Source organism: Pipra filicauda, unplaced genomic scaffold (assembly GCF_003945595.2).
Source record: "Pipra filicauda isolate LSUMZ 115617 unplaced genomic scaffold, ASM394559v2 scaffold52_size3558583_pilon, whole genome shotgun sequence".
Lineage (NCBI taxonomy): Eukaryota > Metazoa > Chordata > Aves > Passeriformes > Pipridae > Pipra > Pipra filicauda.
Genome location: NW_024104676.1, coordinates 558156 through 578749, shown reverse-complemented (window position 1 = coordinate 578749; position 20594 = coordinate 558156). Strand labels below are relative to the sequence as shown.

General features: G+C 42.3%; 1 protein-coding gene across 1 annotated transcript; it reads right to left on the bottom strand.

Moving 5' to 3' along the window:
- Positions 1-775: 775 nt before the first annotated feature.
- On the bottom strand, positions 776-9217 carry TUBB6 (tubulin beta 6 class V). The gene is made up of 4 exons (XM_027742964.2): positions 9109-9217; positions 8393-8501; positions 7184-7294; positions 776-2399 (listed from the first exon to the last, which is right to left on the bottom strand). Exons 1-4 carry the CDS (start codon positions 9163-9165, stop codon positions 1336-1338), a joined length of 1341 nt encoding a protein of 446 aa, XP_027598765.1. The 5' UTR covers positions 9166-9217; the 3' UTR covers positions 776-1335.
- Positions 9218-20594: the final 11377 nt, after the last annotated feature.

Genomic DNA, 20594 nt, shown 5'->3' with positions numbered 1-20594 from the left:
TAAGTATTGAGCAACACGTTTTGCTTGGAAAGTGCTTCTGAAGGCAAGAAGAAAAAACAAAGAGTTCCTGAAACATTTAAAGTTTGGCTTTCCGGAGGGTTTCTCCTTTGTTTGCTTGTTCTGTTGCCTAGAAACTGACCTAAATAAGACACTCCATGTAGACAGAGTGTTCTCTGGTGGAGGCTCTCTAATGGAGAAGGGCCGTTTAATTGATATGAGCAGAAACATAAAGCATGCACGAAGAACAAATGCCCAACAATCACTTTGTCAGCTGGCTTATGCAGAGATCTTTCTGGTTTGGCTTTAGTGTGAGCAGCTAAACCTGTTGTTCATCTTTAATTCTGCCAGCAGTTTTGAATATTGTGGATAAATGCTCTTGTACTTCAACCTTAATCTGTCCAATTATTTTAACCTATCTTGGTAGCAAGACATGCACAGCATCTATAGGTGTGCTGAACTTACAAACCTAGGTAGTGAGCTCTGGTGACACGTAGCCTACATCCCCTCTCCCACCATCATCTGTGGAATATCTGTATTTCAGCTATATGGGTTGGGTGGAATAGGGATAGGAATAGCACCTGCAACTGGTAATAGTCAGAAAGACAGGGGACCAGCAAGATACTAGGGTGTCTCTTTAAATCCTGGGGATCCATGAAGAACTCATCACAAATTGATAGACTTCATATATATAACCTGTGGTCAAGTCACAAATCCAGCCTCTAGCCTGCAGTTCACTGGATATTTATGTAGCATTGACCACCCAAAACACTTCTGCTTGAGAGGATACTAATAATTTTTATTTTGGTTTCAGAGGACTGAAATCAAATATCACTGTCAGCAGTTACTGTACAGAATATGAAAAAACTTTTTCTTCTTTTTATTATGAATAAATTTTGTTTCTGGCAGTTCAATAGCGTACATTTGGTACAGAATGAGTGCTTCAAACCCACAAGATTTTCTTACCCATAACTGGATGAAAATAGCGCAGCTCTAATTTGTAGATTTTCAAGCCTATTTTACATCTTCTCTTCTAGAACTTTAGGGATGACAACCTGTTTGGAAAAAAAGATCCCAAACTAGCAATCTCTGTGTTCAGACTCTTAGGCCAAAGCCTTAACTGAATGCCTTACGTTTGTCTCGTGAATAGAAATGGCCCGATTTCCAGAAATGCTGAATGTTCTCAGTGATCTCAATGGACTCTGAAGAGCACCTCTTAACATCTGAAATTCATGCTCCCTTTTATTTTTTTTAACATAAATATGGATATACAAGCCTAATTATCAGAAATTGAGAATTGAGAACTTGGTCTGGAAAAAAATTGCACACTTAATTTCTTTATTCATTGATCTCTTCCTCATCATCTTCAAACGCTTCCTCTCCATCATTTGCTGTTGCTTCTTGATATTGCTGATACTCTGAAACCAGGTCATTCATGTTGCTTTCTGCTTCTGTAAATTCCATTTCATCCATTCCCTCTCCTGTGAACCAGTGGAGGAAGGCCTTTCTCCTGAACATGGCCGAAAACTGCTCCGAGATCCTTTTGAAGAGCTCTTGAATAGCAGTGCTGTTGCCAATGAACGTGGAAGCCATCTTGAGGCCACGGGGAGGTATGTCACACACTGCCACCTTGACATTGTTTGGGATCCACTCCACAAAGTAACTGCTGTTCTTGTTCTGGATGGCCAACATCTGTTCATCAACCTCCTTCATCGACATGGGACCACGGAAGACGGTAGCCACTGTCAAATATCGGCCATGTCTTGGGTCACAGGCTGCCATCATGTTTTTGGCATCAAACATCTGCTGGGTGAGCTCTGGAACAGTGAGTGCTCGGTATTGTTGGCTGCCTCGGGCTGTCAAAGGAGCGAAGCCTGGCATGAAGAAGTGAAGGCGTGGGAAGGGGACCATATTCACTGCCAGCTTCCGGAGGTCAGCGTTTAGTTGGCCTGGAAAACGCAGCGATGTAGTTACCCCGCTCATGGTAGCAGAAACCAAGTGGTTTAAATCACCATATGTTGGAGTGGTGAGCTTCAGGGTGCGGAAGCAAATGTCATACAAAGCTTCATTGTCGATGCAGTAGGTTTCATCTGTATTTTCAACCAGTTGGTGGACTGAAAGCGTAGCGTTATAAGGCTCCACCACTGTATCAGAAACCTTTGGAGAGGGCATGACACTAAAGGTATTCATTATCCTGTCCGGATATTCCTCTCGTATCTTGCTGATGAGTAGGGTTCCCATGCCAGATCCTGTCCCTCCTCCCAGGGAATGAGTGAGCTGAAATCCTTGCAAGCAATCACAGTGTTCACACTCTTTTCTTACTACATCAAGTACAGAGTCGACCAACTCTGCCCCTTCTGTGTAGTGTCCTTTAGCCCAGTTGTTTCCTGCACCAGTTTGTCCTAAAATAACATACGACAGGAAAAAAAGCCATAAAATTATTGGTAAGGTTTGATATTTGTATGCTGAATGGATTAATATCTGTAACAAAAGCTGCTATAAATCTGTCAGGTAGATAACTGTGGTCTTCAGTTTTGCCTACTCTCATATATATTATATTATATTATATATAATATTATATATATATATAATATATATATTATATTATTACTGGAAGTATCAACATAAATTTTTTAGTATCTGGTAGTTTTCATTTATGTCTTTGGGCATTTTTTTTTCTTTTTTGGCATTTTACCTTCCATAAATGCAAAGGTAGCCTTGACTCCTTCTTTTGAAAGCTTTCACACTTCCAATCCTGATTTTTCTGTAAACACAAGATGACTCTTTAATATTAAAGAACCTCCTGTCTATAAGGACCATGATGCATACAAATCTAAACCACAGATATATATTTCTAAATTAAAGGTTCTTGGACTGTTCTACAAGGTACAGAGGCAACACTGTCATTCAAGAATAAAGCTGGGCTTCACAAGTCCTATTTAATTTGTTATATCAGGAACTTTTAAGCTTTTTTAATTTCATGAATGAAAATACTGATCAACAGAAGCTTCAAGACCATTACTTCAAAAACATGGAAGTTAAGTGCCTTTTAGGTTTTACTGGTTTCCCTACAAACTCACTGTTCTTCAGGATGTGCAAAGCAACTTGCAAAATTGGATTACTGATGTTTCATCAACCTCTTCTTTTCTTCCACGAGGCTATTTTCCTTTTGTGTGCCACTCAGTTTATTAAGATGAACAGTCCAGATCATTTGCTATGCCACCATTTTGTTATTACTTAGATAACAAAGAGGATTAAACGGGGGATCAGTTTTTTAACATTCCTGTTCCTCACAGTGACTACTATATACATACACTGTGCCTCTGAACTCACTCAGTGTACTCCTGTGAGTGGTATTCAGGAAGAGCAGTAGTTTCAGAATTAAGTGTACAGCTGACAAATTCTGAGTTGCTCTCCAAGACCTTCTCCTCCCTTCCTATTACCATGTCTCACTTCAATTCCCAGTGCACTGTGTTGGTGCCAAACACATCAACCAGGGAAACTGCTGGCTGGGATATTTTTTAAATACTATGCACTTTATTTTCACTGCATAAATGCTTGGTTTCCTCATGATGTATTTGGTTAGTTAATGCATTGTTCTGTATGCTGCTATATTTTTCACTCTTTGAGCCCAGGGAGCTCACCACTTCCTGTCCAGCTGGGCAAAGCACATAGTAATATCCTTCCATAATTAAATATGTTTGTAACCATCTGCAGTCTGCTTGAGCAGATCCCCTACTACAGATAGGGCAGCATGTCAGGATGCATACAAACAAACAGACATCACTCCAAAATTCAGAATTTAGCTCTGTTAGGATCCTTCTGAGTTTAGGACTTTATCTTATAGGTTGCCCCTTGTGTAAACAATGTGTCGTTCTTCCTCGGTGGGCAGAGAGATAAGAAATAGGGAATAGGAACAAAACACAAGGTAAGAGGAGAATGGCAATTACTCTAACAAATGTGAAAATTTTATTTTCATGGGGGAAAAAAAAAATCAGTAAAAACTGATTTTACTTGCTTTTGCTTTGTTTGCAGATTAAGTTTGCAAAATTTAGAAGGTAGCATGACTAACGCAGAGGTGGACATATCCTCCTTTGGGCCCTCCAGTGTACTAGACTCCCTCAGCCTTACTCTGCATCACACAAATTCCAGGATGCCCACACAACTACTGCCATACCAACTCTCTCTATTGCACTATCACAACCTCTGTATCTAAACCTCTCTATCTAAACTGTACCAGTGGCTGCCAACACCAAAACTAATGCCTTCCCTCCAGCCCTCTGTTGGCTACTACTGTGATAACACTGCACTTCTTCCACTAGTCAGTCATGTGCCTAGGGTCTCCAACATTTTCATTGGAAATTTTCTGCTGTTTATACCCAGTAATCTTGTATTTCCAGACCCCCTAGCTCTACAGCACTGTAAGACCATCACTACCACCACATGCAACATGTAAAATAAGCCCTGGAAGCTCCATGACAATACAGTGCGGTCTGGAGGTGCCAAGACTGCCACACACCTGGAAATCCTGACTCCTATCCTGCGAAACTCTACTGGATGGCCTCCACTTATCAGGTGTCCACCTACCTGACCTCTGAAAATCCTAAGCAAACACAAAATTATAAAGTTTCATCACCAGGACTAAATTCTCTAGGTGGAAAACGAGCCTGTGTCCACAAAATTCGGGACTTGGCAAACCTTTTGCCAGTCTTGGAAGCTCTGCGTTGTACGCAGCCCATCTCTAGCATACTGCTTCTGTCATTTCTCACTGTACGTTTGCCAGGATCTAAAGAAGTCTACACAAAGCAACCCCACAACTTATCTGCATTCTTGGCACTTCCAGATCCTTCTATCACTTTCTTTTTACAGCACACTGTAGGGTTATCAAAGACATTCAGGTTGAGCTGCACATGCAGAGAAGCCATTTGTGAATAGTCAATGTACTTTTTAATCCCTAAAATGACAACTGTTTTCTGCAATCTTCTCTCACTCCTTTCCTCTCTTCACGGCTTCAAATAGAAGACAAACCTGGTAAGAAAGGGCAGTAGTTTGTATACGAATGCTTAGAAGCCTATTGTGAACAGCCTTGCTGCAGAACTTGTCTGTGACTGCCTGACAGCCATTTTGTGGTTGCTCCCACCAGTTCATACAATTTAAATTGAAGTGGTATCTATGTAGCAAATCTAGCAAGGGTGTACACAGAAAAGAAAGACAAATGCAAAAATGTACAAATGAAAACTGGTTAACGAGAAGAGATACATCAGAGTTCAGAGCAGTTCTTGGTGGGCAACTGTATGCTGTTAGAAGGCCAGGAGACCTGCTGGCTCATACAGCAAGATCATTCCACTGTGCTTCTTCACGTTCAGATCACTGCCTTGTCAACACAAGCATTAAAGTATAAGGATTGTTTTGTATCCATCTCAAATCTCCTGCTGGTCTGAGATAAATTCCCATATCTGGAATATGCGATCATGTAGTCAGTATACCTGCATGAAATCCTGATTGACGGTCCATGGTTACTTGCAGAGGTGGAAAACATCTCCATCAGAATGAACCCTAACAGCCTGGGGTACAGCAAGTGTGGGACTGCCAGCTTCTGCCACAAAATCCTTTGTGGGCCCAGGCCAGATTTTTAAAAGAGAAAACAAAATGCTTTGTTGGCTTTTGACACAGAAGATCATTACTTCAGCGCTCAGCCATTCTACATTATTCAGCAGGTTGGGAGGACAGTGCCTGATGCTGGCAGGGGCCTCTGTCAGATACGAGTTGATCACATGCTGTTGGTTCATTGTTATCTTGGCAGGAAGGGAGTACAGTTAACAGGACTATTGTTGAAGACATTCTGAATTGATTTTGCTCTGGTTTTACTGGTGGGGTGCCAAACTGCAAAGCTCCAGTTCAGGTATTTCCATAGGTCAGGTGAATTCACTTTCAGAGGGCTTATGTGGTCCATGCAGGGGAAAGGGAATGAAAGGAGAAACCTGAATATAGAAACATACTTCATAAAGCTGACTATGTTTATGGCTTTTCTCCCTAAGCTTACTTCTACGTGTTGTAACAGAGATCCTTTGGAAGAGACCCTTAACATCCCTGCCATGGAATTTACAGGAGAACAACAGGGGATAGCATTAAAAGTTTTGAGTCAAAGACTTAAAGGAACTCTGCATGGCTTCTTTACTTCCCACCTCACCAGCAACCACCTAGACTTAAGTTTGTTTTATACCACCCAAATAATGTTTATCTTTTCTCTGTCCGTCCTTGGCATTGTTCCTTCCTTATGTTGACATGATATACCAAACCAAGTTCCAACCTAAGCTTGCCTAGTCAGAAGGAAATGTTTGTGGCTAGTGCAGACTTGGAAACCAAAAGGACACAAGAGTTCTCATGGTAGCTTTCATTCAGACTTCCTGTTTCAGAAAGTGGATCACTTAACTTCCACATGCCATTTCTCCTTTAGTGCAAAGGAACTGATAATGCCTCTGTACTTCATAAGGCTGCTCAGAAAGGGTAATATGCATTTTTAAGCTTAGATGGAAAGTACCACAGAATTCCAAAGCAGAACAGTAAAGGCAAAACCAACCCTCTGCAAGAACACTGCAAAACCAGTTCTCCATGTCCTCTCAGACTGCTTCTCATTATGCTGGAAAATAAACCAGTAATGACAGTGTTTTCCATGTTACAGTTGGTCTTCTTCCACTATTACTATACTGTAAGGATCTACTGAAAAAGTTTAATTACACAGCCTAAAAACAATTCAATGCTCAAGCATTTAATAAGAATTCAAGTGAAGAGTAGTCCAGTTGGTTTGTGGTTGAGGTTTTCCCTCGCCCCTCCATTTTTCTGCAGAATTTCCATACATTTTGTTGTAAAGAAGTGGCCTCAGGATTTCTCTGGAGTTCACATATATGGAAAGCAAATGTACTTTATCTGAATACCATAGGAAACTCTCAGCAGTTTGCTAACTGAAGGAATGATTTAACAGAAGAATGACTTTTTCAGTTAACGGGATCTTTTGACTGACTTACAGATAATTGCAATCGCATTGTTAGCTTATTAGGATTTATCAGTAGGATCACTTTAGAATAAAGAGATTAAATGCTTTTTGACCATTCACTTGCTAATCAAACAGCTGCTTTGTTTTTTTACAAAAAAGAGCTCTGTTTTTTAAAAAGTAACATCCACATACCAAAGATGAAATTATCGGGTCGGAAGAGCTGACCAAAAAGACCGGATCGCACACTATCCATGGTTCCCGGCTCCAAGTCCACCAAGACTGCTCTTGGTACAAATTTCTGGGCTGCAATAAAAAGCAAGCATGCCCTTAATGCTCTGACACAGTTATAGCCCTTAATACAGAAATATGTCTCATACTGTTACTCTTATACATAGCTCATACATACATAAGTACTTCCTGTACAGAAAGCCATGGTGGTGAAAAAACCAGCACTCTAGCAACAAATCAATACAGCTTGAAAAACAGAGCTGACATCTTTTGGGTTCTATACATGGTATATAACATTCTGTAAGCTCTTTATTAGCAACAGATATGAGGGAGGGAAGTTTCTGATTAGAAAAAATAGTTTACGTGTTCTTTATAACAAAGTAGGTAATCTTTTCTGTGAATAACAGGGGGGGGTAAAGTGTTTATGTTCAAATGATCCTAATACATCTCACAAACTTTAATGCTTGAAGGATTCTTATCCACTGAAAGAGCTACTTGGTGTACATGGCAAACAGCATATCTACCACAAAGCACAAAATAAAAAATCCGTATCAAATTGAAGTTGTTCGAGCAAACTCAGTTAAATAATATGAATTAACCCAAGCTGGACAAAAGATGAAACATTCACACTTGCAGGTTTGTGTCAATAGACCAAAGGACTCAAGATCTCCATTTTACACTGTTAACACCTTCCAACACCAGACTGACTCAGGGGATTTGGACGCCTCTGGCATCCTATTAATGAGTTACTGTTCAGTTCTCTATTACCTATGGCCCAACCCTCTCATTCATGAAATTAGAGACAGAGTACTACAGATGCAGGTTCATATAACCAACCGTTTAATTTGAGGTAATTGACAAAATGCATCTGATGAAGTAATCATGTGTTAGAAGAGCAAACCGTTGTGCTAAATAAAAAACAAATGTCCACATCCAGACCCTAAGGATAGTCCCTTGGGCCACTTCTCTCTGTCTGCGGAGATAACACCCAATTATCTTAACACTTTGTAAGAAAGTAGATAGTATTTTCTGTGTGTAGTGGGTTGAGCCGGGCACAGCTAGGGGACCTAATGGAATGCGAGGAAGGCGGACAGATGTGCAATTGTCTTCCAGACTCCTGTGCCCCTTCCCACGGAGTCTCCTGTCCCGCTCCCCTCCCCGTCCCACACTTACAAGATGATTCATTATAGTAGACATTGATCCTTTCCAGCTGCAGCGCTGAGTCACCGACATAGCCTCCGGCTGGGTCAATGCCATGCTCATCACTTATTACTTCCCAAAACTAAGGGAGGAAAAGCGAGAAGCGGGTTGGGAACTCCCCCGCGGAGCACTGGGGGCCCTGCCCAGCTCCCGGGCGGGCGGCGGCCCCGCGGCAGCTGCCGGATTCCAGGCGTGCCCGCCGCCCCTCCCTGCCCGCGCCGCCAGCGGGAGCGGGGCAGGCACCAGGATTCAAATCCAACGGACAGGGGCGGCCGCCCCGCTCCCCGCCCGGGCGGGCTGCGCCGCCTCAGCGCTCCCAGGGGCCGCTCGGGCTGTGTCACCGCCCCCCGCTCCTGAACCGCAGCCTGGACGGTTTCAACGCAAAAATAATTAAAAAAAAAATAATTTTTAAAAGAGGTCCCGTCTGGTTTGGGTACTTCCCAAAGCCTTTTATGGTCACGGGGAGCGGTGCGATGCGCGGTGCCCCGGGAGCGCCCGGCGCCGCTCGCAGCGGCTCGCTCGGGGCACGGGCGGCCGGAGGGGAGCGGGGGGCGGCGGGGGGCACGGCACAGCCCAGCCCAGCCCAGCCCCGAGGGGTCCCACAGCCCCGAGGAACAACCGGGCGCGTCCCCCGGGCGCTCATAGGCTCCGCCAGCGGCGGGCAACCAGCGGCTCCCCTTCAGGCTCACCTTGGTCCCGATCTGGTTTCCACACTGTCCCGCCTGGATGTGCACGATCTCCCTCATGGCTGCGCCCCCAGCTCTCCCAGCCGCGCTCCCGCTGTCCCGCCGCCCAGCCCGGCAGTGCACGGCGCCGGCCCACCGGGCGGTGCTTTATGGGCTCCCCGCACCCCCCGCCGCTCTCCCAGCGGCCGCCCCGGCCGGGACCGCCCTCGGCCCCGCGCCGGGACAGGGACGGGGCGGCGACGACACTCCCCGGGTGACACCAACCGCTCGCGTTGTCCTCATCGGCAGTGGGGGTCCCGGGGGGTCCTCTTGCTGTTCACCCAAACCCAGTTCGGCAAACGTGGGTCCGGCATCCTCACCTCCCCCCTCGGGAGCCCTGCCCTGCAGGCGGACATCGCCGCCTTCTCCGGTCGTTCCTTGGGCAGATCGCAGCCTTCGCTGATGGGGCAGCGTCCAAAGGAGTGGGTAGCCCTTCTCTGTGCCTTGCCAAGGACCATCTTCTTTGCAGCGCTCTTTTCCGACTTGGTTTTGCCAACAAGATAAGCTGCTACTGAAAATTCTAACTGGGATGACAAGCAGTCTCTGCAGAGCAACTTTGCTGAAAGCTTGTGTCATCACAATGCGGAGCATGCCCTGGGATATGCATGGTTTAAATAGCTTCATTTTTAGCGAAAAAGAAGATTTTCTTTCCCCTCCAGAGAGGAAACAAGTTCCCACAGTTGCTGAATCTGCTTTATGATCCCTTTGTGTAAATGTTGCATGGTTTCCCAGGTAAAGGATGCCTGCTTTGATGCCAGAGTGACTCTTCCATGGGATGCCATTGTCTGCATAGCCTATTGCAGTATATAGCCCTGGTGGGAGGCATTCATCTGTCCATTTACATCTTTACTGCCTGACCTAGTCTCTGCTGTTGTGCAAGAGCAGTCCTTAGGCCAGAGTTATAGAACCTCCTTATCTACATGATCAAAGGTGGCCCAGCTGGGATCTTTTGGAGAACAATCTTGAGTACTCTTTATAACTTGAGCACAGTCAAGCTAGCCCCCACCAAACAATATATAACCTCCAAATAACCCCAAATCTGTATTTTCAGAGGCACTTTCTACCTGTCTGCCCTTATGTTGGTGTGACATGACCAATGTCAGCTAGACTGTGTGCTCTGGGCTCCAACCTTGCCTTTCCATAAATGTCTTTCAGCAGGGCTAGCAGCTTCTAGCAAATTACCTCTGAGTAGCCCGCAACTATCATGCTAGGCTGAGTCAAATGGCTTTTTGACATCAGCAAAGCAAGCTGGAGGATCAGCACATTTGCCTTGCAAGCATCCACCAGCAGAGGACTGGACACTATGTACTTTCTTCTCTGCTGAACTGTCCTTCTCTGTGTGATCTGCATTTTTGGAAGAGATCCATGAACAAGTCATTATTCAGCAGCCTGATTAGTGAGATTGTCTTGGACTTTGCCTGAATCTGTATGTTTGTCCTTGAATATGCCTTCCAGGCCTGGCTTTCCCTATGCTTTGCAAATCCTCCCATTTACTGTTTGTACTTGCCATGAACTCTCCTGTTGCAATCATTTCTGCTGGTATGCCAGTTTTTAAAATTCAGTTGGTTCCCAGATCTGGCTAGTGGTAAGGCTGAGTGTGTGTTCTCAATAGGCACATGCACATACACACACACCTCCTCACACACACATACACATGCATACATGGCTGTCCACGCTGACTGACACAGGCAGAAAACACAGCACTCACACAAATACAAACAGCACTCACGGCCTCATCCTGTTCCCCTCTCTGGCTGATCAGGACAGAAACCCATTAATGGAAAATAAATATGTATTTGTATATATCTATACAATATGGATCCCTTCAGTAGCTGGTCTTAGACACTCTTCTTATTCAGTATCTAACCCCTGGATCCCAAGTCTTCCCGGTTGGCACCTGGAAATGTTATCCCAGAGGTCCACAGTTCCATCCCAGTTGCTGGTATTCAGACCTAAAGACATGCACAACAAACTGTGGCTCCCTTCTCCAGTAGCTGGTCTTAGGACACTCAACCTGTTCAGTGGCTGACCTCTGGATACTCAGTTATGTCACACAGAGACACAAACAGGCAAATAAGTTTCTTGGGTGATCCAGACTTGTGACCTTACCAGTAGCTGACCCCACCACAGTCCCCCAGTAGGTGGTTTGGACCCCCTTGTCTCTCCAGTAGCCCCCTTACAGATCCTCTGGTCTCTTCAGTATCTTTCCTGGACTTATGGCTGCTCCAAAACTTGACTCCCACCTAGGCTGGCTTGGTGTTTACTAGTGACCAATCACTGATGAAGAGATGCGTATAATGTGTATGCACTCTGGTCTCTCCATTTACTTTCATGAAAGATGCAAAAGCCCCTGTGACTTGTGGCCCCCTCCTCTAATTGCTGACACTCAGACTACTATGCATACACATATACATGGAATATAGATGCCACTTTCACCCAGAAAAACAACTAAAATATATTTTAATAAAACAAAATAGACTGAGGTGATCAGGTGCAAGGCATAGCCAGACAAGCATACTGACCTAACCAGGTCATTTGAGCCCTATATCCTTTTATTTTTCTATACCAAACCACCTTTACCACCCCTTTTCCCCACCTTTGATTCCTCCTCTAAACATCCCATAAGTCATCTTGTACAATCCCAAAGGTGCTCTTCCCCTCCTTCTCCTAAATATTCCCATACCATCACAGACAGTAACTCCTGTCTATACAGTGATCCATGGTTGCACTGCCGCTTTCTATCATCTTAGAAAGGTTTGTCTACTGTTTGGGAGCAGCAGTTGGTTAAACACCATTTGGAGGCCAAAACTTCAGCCAGTTTCCCACACAAAGAAAATAACCCACTGAAGTATGCGTAAGACTGTAGAGCCATGTGGGTGATGAAGGTGAGCAACAGTTTACCCAACAAATTTGCATCTCACCTATACAAATTTTATAGTTACATAAAACAACTTCTAATTTTCAGTCAGACCTGAATCAACTTGCAGCTTCTCCATGTTTTACTGCTGGTAATCTGAAAGAAGCAACGTTTGTTGGTCATTGAAAGTAAATATGCCTTCAAATCCTTTTCATCCCTGCTTGTGTTTAGGCAGTAGTTTAGCTGACTTAGAAGGTGCCATTATAACCTCTGTCCTTCTCCTGCACATTCTCCTTAATTCTCCACAGACGGCCTAGGATTTTAAAGGCACTTAGGTGTTTCAAAATCCTACTATGTACTTAACTGCTATGGATTACTTCTGGATGCATTTTAAAACACCACTAAACACCTCTTGGAAATGTAAGGCACCTAAATATCCTTAAAGATTTCTCTCTAGGTGCTTCATCTGACTGAGTCCATAAGATTCATTCTATAAATAGACTAATGTAGAAACACACTGTTGATTCGGTACAATGGATTTTCACTTGTTATATTTGGCTCTCAGATACCTATAATATATATAGACCTCTAACCTTCATAACTCATAGTATTTTTTTACTTCCCACTCACTTCATGGGTTAATTTAATACATAAAATATGGTTTTTTTCACTATGCACAAAATAGGAAGAGAGTTTTTTTAAGGTTTCACTTGCAGATTTACTCTCTTCATTGTTTTTCCTTTTTTACTTCTTTTTGCAATTTTAACTTCGCTTCTGTTGTTAAAAAAATCAATTCATGTATTTAACCAGAAAAATTAGTAGAATGTCACAATAGCTACAAACTATCAGCTCAAGCTTGCAAACTCATGCTCCAGACAACCTCTTGAACAATCGGTTTACATCACTTATATTCTCAAGGCTAAATACTAGAAGAGGTCAATTTTTGCATTTTAGGGACTGGCATGACCATTTGTGATAGACAGGACATGGATTAGGAAGATCTGGCTGCTAGGCCAAATCTGGTTTAGTCTGCCATTTCTAAGAGGGAAAAGCATTTCCACTGGACAACTCTTTGGTGCTTCAATGTGAGGGACAGACTCCACGTGGTTCTTTTTTCCTGTTAGTCAGAACTAGCAATGTATCAGAGAGTAACAGCAGATGAAATACTCATATTGCTCTTGTGCCAGACTCAGTGGCCTTGAAACAGCTGTGTACATTCACAGTCAAGACCAATTGATGGGGCCACGTGGGGTCGCAGAGCTTTCAGTGTTCTTTCTTCAGCCTTTCTCACGTACTCATTGCTCATGCACAGGCTAAATAGAAATGGATTCCTACAAGATGAGGAACTTCACAAGGCAGGACAAAATGTATGAAATGCCCATGCTGCAGAGTAAAACGATTTTCCAGTAATAGCAGCTCAAGCAACAGTCATGTCCCACAAAGTCACATGGAAATTTGCTCTAATGCCCTGGAAAAAACCCAGCAAAGTTCTTCTCTGTTTAGCTAGTCATATGATATGATTGTTAAGCTGCTTCCTGCTTTTCAGGAAACACATTTGTGTTTATATCACTGTTGTTGCTAGGACTATTTCTATTTACTGCAGTTTTTAAGGACTAGAGAGAAATTCATGTCATAGCAGAACAGCTAACATGTTAGCTACTCTTTTCTTTTTTCAGAATGATAAATATGCTGTATTTTGATACTTAAGATTATCAGCAAGGGTCTGTCCAGTGATACAAAGCTTGTTATCACTGGTGGATTTACTCTGACAGCTTGTAGCAGGCTAGGAAATGCTACTAACTCCATGGTGACTCTTAGGAGGAAGGTCCAAAGATCAGTCTAGTTCCTGTCTTTCCTTTTTAGTCTGAAGATTTTCATGCAAGTTAAAAATGGAAAAAAAATCTTAAGCCATTTTGGCTTTGGTTTTTTTGGTATTCTTTTGGTGTTTTGTTTGGTTGGTTGGTTTCCGAGGTGTGTGTTTTGTTTTGGAATTTTTTTGGTCGGTTGTTTGGTTGTTTTTTTGGAGTTTAGGGTTTTCTTAATTTTTTTTTCCTGACTTCCTGAGAAAACCGAACATGGAAAGTCATGCTCCTGTTCAAGTGTGTATCCATATATCTCCACCACCACCTCTTTTTCCATCAGCCTCTTATGACAAAACCTGCAAGAAACACGTGAGTTCCAGAGATATTGCAGCTGCAGATGAATCTAGAAACAGCTCAAGAACCCAACAAAAACCTTTAAAAGGGGAAGGGAGACAAGAAGACACATACAGAGAAGTCTAATAAGGCGAACACCAGCATACACTTTTAGCACAGGTGTTTTGCACTTATATTTTGCCTAGAAAAAACATTACATTACATATGGTCCTCAAACAGTTTCTTGCTTTGTCATCCCCGCTGCCCATTAAAGTTGTTGCTGTGGGAGCTGTGATGTCACTAATTGCCACCTATGCTCAAACACAGTACTCAGGGGATTGTTTTAATGCTGCTAGTCATCTAGCTGCTATATAACTGTAGCTGTCAGTGGAGATACTGCTAGTGTTTGTGTTTTAGCCCACAAGATGTGGCCAGAACTTTTAGTGTTAAAGCAAAGGTCACTACATCAAGTCAGGGGTAAGTATGTTTTGGTGCAAAGTCTGAGAGACTATGTATGAAGTGACACTGGAGGAATTCCACCATCTTGGCCAAAAGAGTTTCTAGTTGTATTTTATACACTTTTATCACTAGTCGACAAGATGAATGGAAAACACTTTAACTCGAACCCTGAATATTAATGTGCTTGAGTTCAGGTGCTTTTGCACTGTCCAGCACTTACTGTCTTTTGATTTGTAGCACATTTTTCATCCTTTGGAAACAAGTATTTTCTTCCAGCCCTCTGTTTCTCCCTATGCTTAGCCTCAGTAATTGCTAACAATTACTCATCCAGGACTTTTTGCAGAGTTGGTCATAGTGATTTTTATGCAACAGTTGCAGCACCTAGAGAAGAGGGAAGCATGTACTTGCCTGTTTTGTCAGGCAGAATGTGTGTTTGATGTGGCTGTCTTTTTAACCTCCATTCTAATAGATCACTTAGCTACATAAACAAACAGAGCCAGAGAATGGGCTGCACTGTGTTCAACAGAGTCAGTAAAGTAGCCAGGTTAGTGTTTTCTCACTTGATACCTTAAGCCCCTAATGTTTTTTTTTTATTTTTCTAATATTTGTAAGACTTGTAAGTTTTATAAGTAGTGGAAGTAGATTTTAAAAGCAGCAACCCCCCCTCCTTTGTCCCTTGTCCCTTTCCCTTTCTCTCTAGCACCCTTGTTTACACATTCCTTAACCCTCTTACCCCATTCTATGCTCCCTATATCAATCCTACCCCTGATTATAGCAGAAATGTTTAGTCTTTTGTCAAGGCAAGGCCTAGATTGTTGGCAGAACAACATGTCAGGGTCTAAACCACAGAATACGGTCAAGAATTAGGTAACTATGTACCCTTTGTGCTCTGATGATGGTGAAGATGGGATGAATAAGGGGTCCCGAAATACACCCCAGACACATTTTCAGGGGGTGGACCCGGGGCGGGCCAGAGTAAAGGCCACAGGGTGGACACATCTGGGATTGGATGGATGGTGTTATAAAATGTAACCTCTCAGGCACGGCCGGCGTGTGTCTTGTAACATCTTAGCCTTGGCAAATAAACCCTTTCTTATCTCACCCCTAATTAACTGCTCTGGAGATTTTTTCAGCACCAAAATACCACGGCAACACACTGCTACAACAATTTTGTATGGTAATACAAAATTAGGGCAGGAATTTATCTACATTCAACTCTCCAGCCTCTCTGCACATCAAAGATTTTGGGGAACTGAACTATTTGGAGGACAGAGTGAAAACATACTTCAGCTGGAATGTATACACTCCATTATCTGTATCATGGGGTGAGTGATACAACTGTAAGAGGACAACAAATCTGAGATATAGATTACTTGCTTTTGAAGTTCAGTCAGCTCTGAATAGATGCCAATACAATGCAGAACTTACCTATGAAGTTCTGGGTTTTGAGTGTGGGAGATATCAGAACAAGGACAAAAAGATCTATTTACCAGAAGTCATGCTGAAGACTATCAGGAGAAAATGCATTTTTTGACCAGATGAGTACATTGACAGCAGCTGGTCTTGATTAAATGGAAGATCCATCTAATATAGAATTTCATCTCTGACAGTAGTCAGTGGAGGCTGCTAGGGAAAGAATATGGTAATTTTTCCCCAAAGACACCCTTCTACATCTGGCAATCAGTGGTGAAGCCTTTGTTGAACCAAAAGATGGATCTGGACCATCATATTTAATAGTCCTTTTGAAGCATCCTTTAAGTTATGTAATTGCTTTTTTAACCCAGTTAAAAGCCTCCAAAGTGTCCTATGGCATTGCCTGCCATGCACAACTGAATTTCATTCTGTGAAAAAGTAGTTCTTTCTGTTGTAAAGCTGATGCCTTAAATTGATGCCCCATAATTTGAGGAACAGAGCCTACCAGTTCCTAATGACCATTGTAGTTGTGTGTAAGGTGAAGGTTTTAGTATTTGTTTTGTTCTTTATTTCCCCTATCTGTCCAAGGTTTTCTGAGCTGAAAGTATTACACTAATTAAGCTAATTAGTCTCCCTATGTTTGAGGGTGACACTGAACTCCTGTGATAGTCCTTGCTTATCACCCACCCTTCTTTATGTTTACTAGCTCTACTGCAGTGTCTAGGGAACTGAAGTAACAGTATTTAAATCATGGCCATTGTTTTATGTTTCCTGCCCTTTATTTTCTAAAAGTCTTACAGTTGTGTTTGCCCTCTTGGTTGCTGCTGATCTTTTTCCTTCATTGAACTATTCACACTACTTCTAAGATGTCTTTTGATTAATTTTGAATTAAGCAGAGCAGGTCCAAGCGCAACCAGTGGAGCTCATCTAGACTTTTCTTGTATTTTGTTGCTAAAGCACCTGCATCTTATTCCATCCCACTGAGTCTCCTTAAGACTCTTGAGTAAAACACCTTGCAACAGGGATGTGTACTGCAACAGGTAGGAGGGGAAGAGGGAAAGGTAGGTGTGGGTTTTATTGTACAAACTTAACTTTTCATGATTTTTTTCTCTGAGAAAGAAGATAAAACAATTGACCTCTAAGACAAAGGGCTGGAGTCCTGTTTAGGCTGCAAGTTATTTGACACTTACTAAGCAAAGCATATATTTGAGATGAAATCTGTAGCTTTCCAAGTAAAAGTGATTCATCTCACTGTGAGAAGCACTTCTTCTGTAAGAGTAGGTTTGCAGTTAAAATCAGTTATAAATTGCTCTGGTCAGGTCTTGGGTTTCACAGGTTAGTCACAGTTTTCTTCCTTACCCTTTTTCTCAGGAGGTGAGTGGCTCCTGGCTGCCACCTTTCCCTCACCAGCACAGATCCTAGTCATCTGTCACACGTGTCCAACCCACATCAGCATACTGCTTCTAGCCTGCTTCACAAATGATTCTCTCAGATTACATTTGTAAGGAGAAGAGCACCATTCCTCACAAGTCCACATGCCCCAGGACAAACAGCACAAGCTACTACTGGACAAAGCCTGGCTTATTTTTAACAGCACAGTCCCCAGCACTGTCAGAGGTGGGTGGGTACAGCCGTTGAAGGAATGTGTTGGTACTAAATGCACAAAAGCAGCTGAACCATCCTTCTCCGAGCAGGGTACTCCAAGAGCTGTGGATTGGGAATTAGGAGGGGAAGTCAACATTCACACACAGAGGGCTGAATATTATTTTTCTTAGAAAAACACTCTGCAGCAGTGAGACAGAGGGTGTACACCCCTTTCCGTGTACTGCAGCCTGTCAGCAGCATTACCATATTCATGACTTAAAGGCTTGTGAATGCTAAGAATGTAAGAGGTCAGTTTGGCCCACGGCCAGGACTCAACCCTCTGCCTGGTGAATAATGCGCTTCATAGTCCCTTTGTTGAACAGAGGGCCAGAATGCAGGAGTATAGGGGGTTACTATATACATTGGCTGCACAATTGAATGCCACTGCTTCGTGGGAAGGGCATGGAGACAGTTGTTGCCTGTGCATGTAAGATTTGCAGAGAGATACATCTCTGTTGTGCAAAATTATTTCACTGTGGTGTCCTGACTTGGTGCTGAATAGGGACTTTATGTCACATGTGGCCTGTATGATCCGTCAGGAAGAGGGTACAGCTCTAAGTAATCAGAAGCTTTTTATCTCAGGACAGCAGCTTGGTAAGTATGGAAGACAGTTATGCTAAAAGTGCTGCATAAAAAAGGGGCTGATTCTTTCTATGTAAAAAGACTTGATATGAACTACAGCTAGAGCAAGACAGATAGAAATGTTTTTTTTTTTCTAAAAAACTTATATTTGCTTAAACACCTATCCACTCCCTCATGCCCACCCCCACCCCTTCTCTTCTCAGTCATGAAGTATTTTTAGCTTGAATGTGCCCAGAAGGAATCTTCTGGAAGGCCACAAGAGAAACAACATTACAGGTTGCATGTGTAAAGGGGTCACCAGAGCAAGGTATAGAAAAATAGCTGAAGGAACTGAGTACTTGAAGCTGGTGACATCAAGGTAATGGCATCAGACACAGAGAAAAATAGAATGTAGCAGCTGGAATAAATGGCAAAACCAAACAAAAAACCCCGAAAACCAACTCAATAACCCTTTGGAGAGGTAGAAGTCAGAGAAACAAAAGTTATTTTTATCTCTTAGGTTGCTACTGCCTTTAACCACTGCTGATGCTGCTAGTGACAAGACCTACTTTGTTTTCACTGATCACAGCTCTTGGGAAAACTGAACATGGTACCATGTCAGGGCCAGATAAGACCAGAAGAAATGGAGGGGATTGTTTACTAAATTCAGTGGTCACAGAGGTGAAACTATTAGAAACTGTACTTTTCTTATGTAGATGAAATACTGATCCTAATGTAGTTTGCAGAAAGTGTTTATGATAAGGAGGAAAACCATCTTGATCATCCCATCCAGAGATCGAATGGCTTTTCTGGGAGACTGGAATAGCTAGCTATTTGCAGCAACTATTTAGTACTTTCTGATTTCAGATAAAATGGATTTATTGTTGAATAATCAATTGTCTCTGAAAACACATCAGTTATTCTGGAAGGTAGTGACTTCTATTTGGAAAGCTTGTTCACTTGGGGAGTTGCATGCAAATTAGACCAATACTCTGCAACTGTTTGAGGTAGCTTTGCTAGGGAACTTCTCTAAGTGGGCAAGAAAGCATGAAAGCTGCAGCTGAGAGAGCACATTTTGTACAGGAATCTAAAATTATGGCATTTGTAATTTAGCTTCTCAGGAAGAAAATAGAGATTACCATAGACATCAGTTTGACTAGCTCAATAATAAATCAGTGGTCCTTATACTTAAATAAGATTGTTTATTGTTTTTTTTTACATTCTCTCCTTATTTTTGAGATGGGAGAAGAGCGTTTGAAAACACTACTTAATAAAGAGCAGCAGCAAACCAAGCCACATACTTATGCAAGGGAAGACACTTTGTAATTAGAAGTGCTTTTAACGTAAAAGATTATGGACTTCATAATGTAATTAAAAAGTATGTCAGAAATAATTATACCTATATTTCAGACTTTAAAGGACTTCTTAGATGTCTGAGATTTCTCTAGGTCTATAATAGACTGACTATCCACATCATTAAACTACTGTTTTCTTAAATAGAATTGCTGTCTGAGGATGTAAGCTTTTTCTTTCTTTTTTTTAACACGCGACAGAATTACAAACAACCTGTGACAATAGTTACATTACTTAAAAAAAACCAAACCTAATCTATATATAATGTATGCTAATTATTGAAGCAGACTTTTTACAAAACTAATGATCAATTAACATTTTATGTTGGAACTGCATAGAATGTCTTATCCTTATTCTGGAGTCTATTAAGACATACTTCTTTTCTAGTGTTCCATTTCATTAGTTGCTTTATGAAACAACTAAGAGTACTATTTCAAAGTTCGTTTTCAAGTGATAATTGATACTTATTAATAAATATTCCTCACCAAGAACACATTAGGAGTTGGGCCTACTATGAATGATTTAGACTGATGGGTGACCTTAGAAAATCCATGCTTGAGCATGAGGTTAATAAACTGAAAATATTAACCTTGTCCTGTGTATGACTGGATTTTTTTTCTGCAAACATTGCTGTGAAAAGCCATTCAGAAAACACTCCACTCCAAAAGATTTGCTTCCAATTTTAGTGGTCACTGATAGCACAGATAGCTTGGGTTTTTTGCTTATTCTTACATCTGGAGTGTTGTGCTTGTGGTATGTTAAACTTGTCTGTCTGCCAGGCACCTACCAGCTGATCTCTCACTTTATCCCCTGAACAGGAAATGGGGAGAAAACAAGATGAAAAAGTTTGTGGGTCAAGATAAAGACAGTGAGATCCCTCGCCAATCACTGACACCAGCAAAACAGACACAACTCAGGGAAGATTCATTTATTTTCAACTAAAAATAGAGTAGGATGGTGAGAAAGAACGACAAAACTAAAAACACCTTCCCCAACCTCCACTCTCTTCCCAAGCCCGACTTCACTCC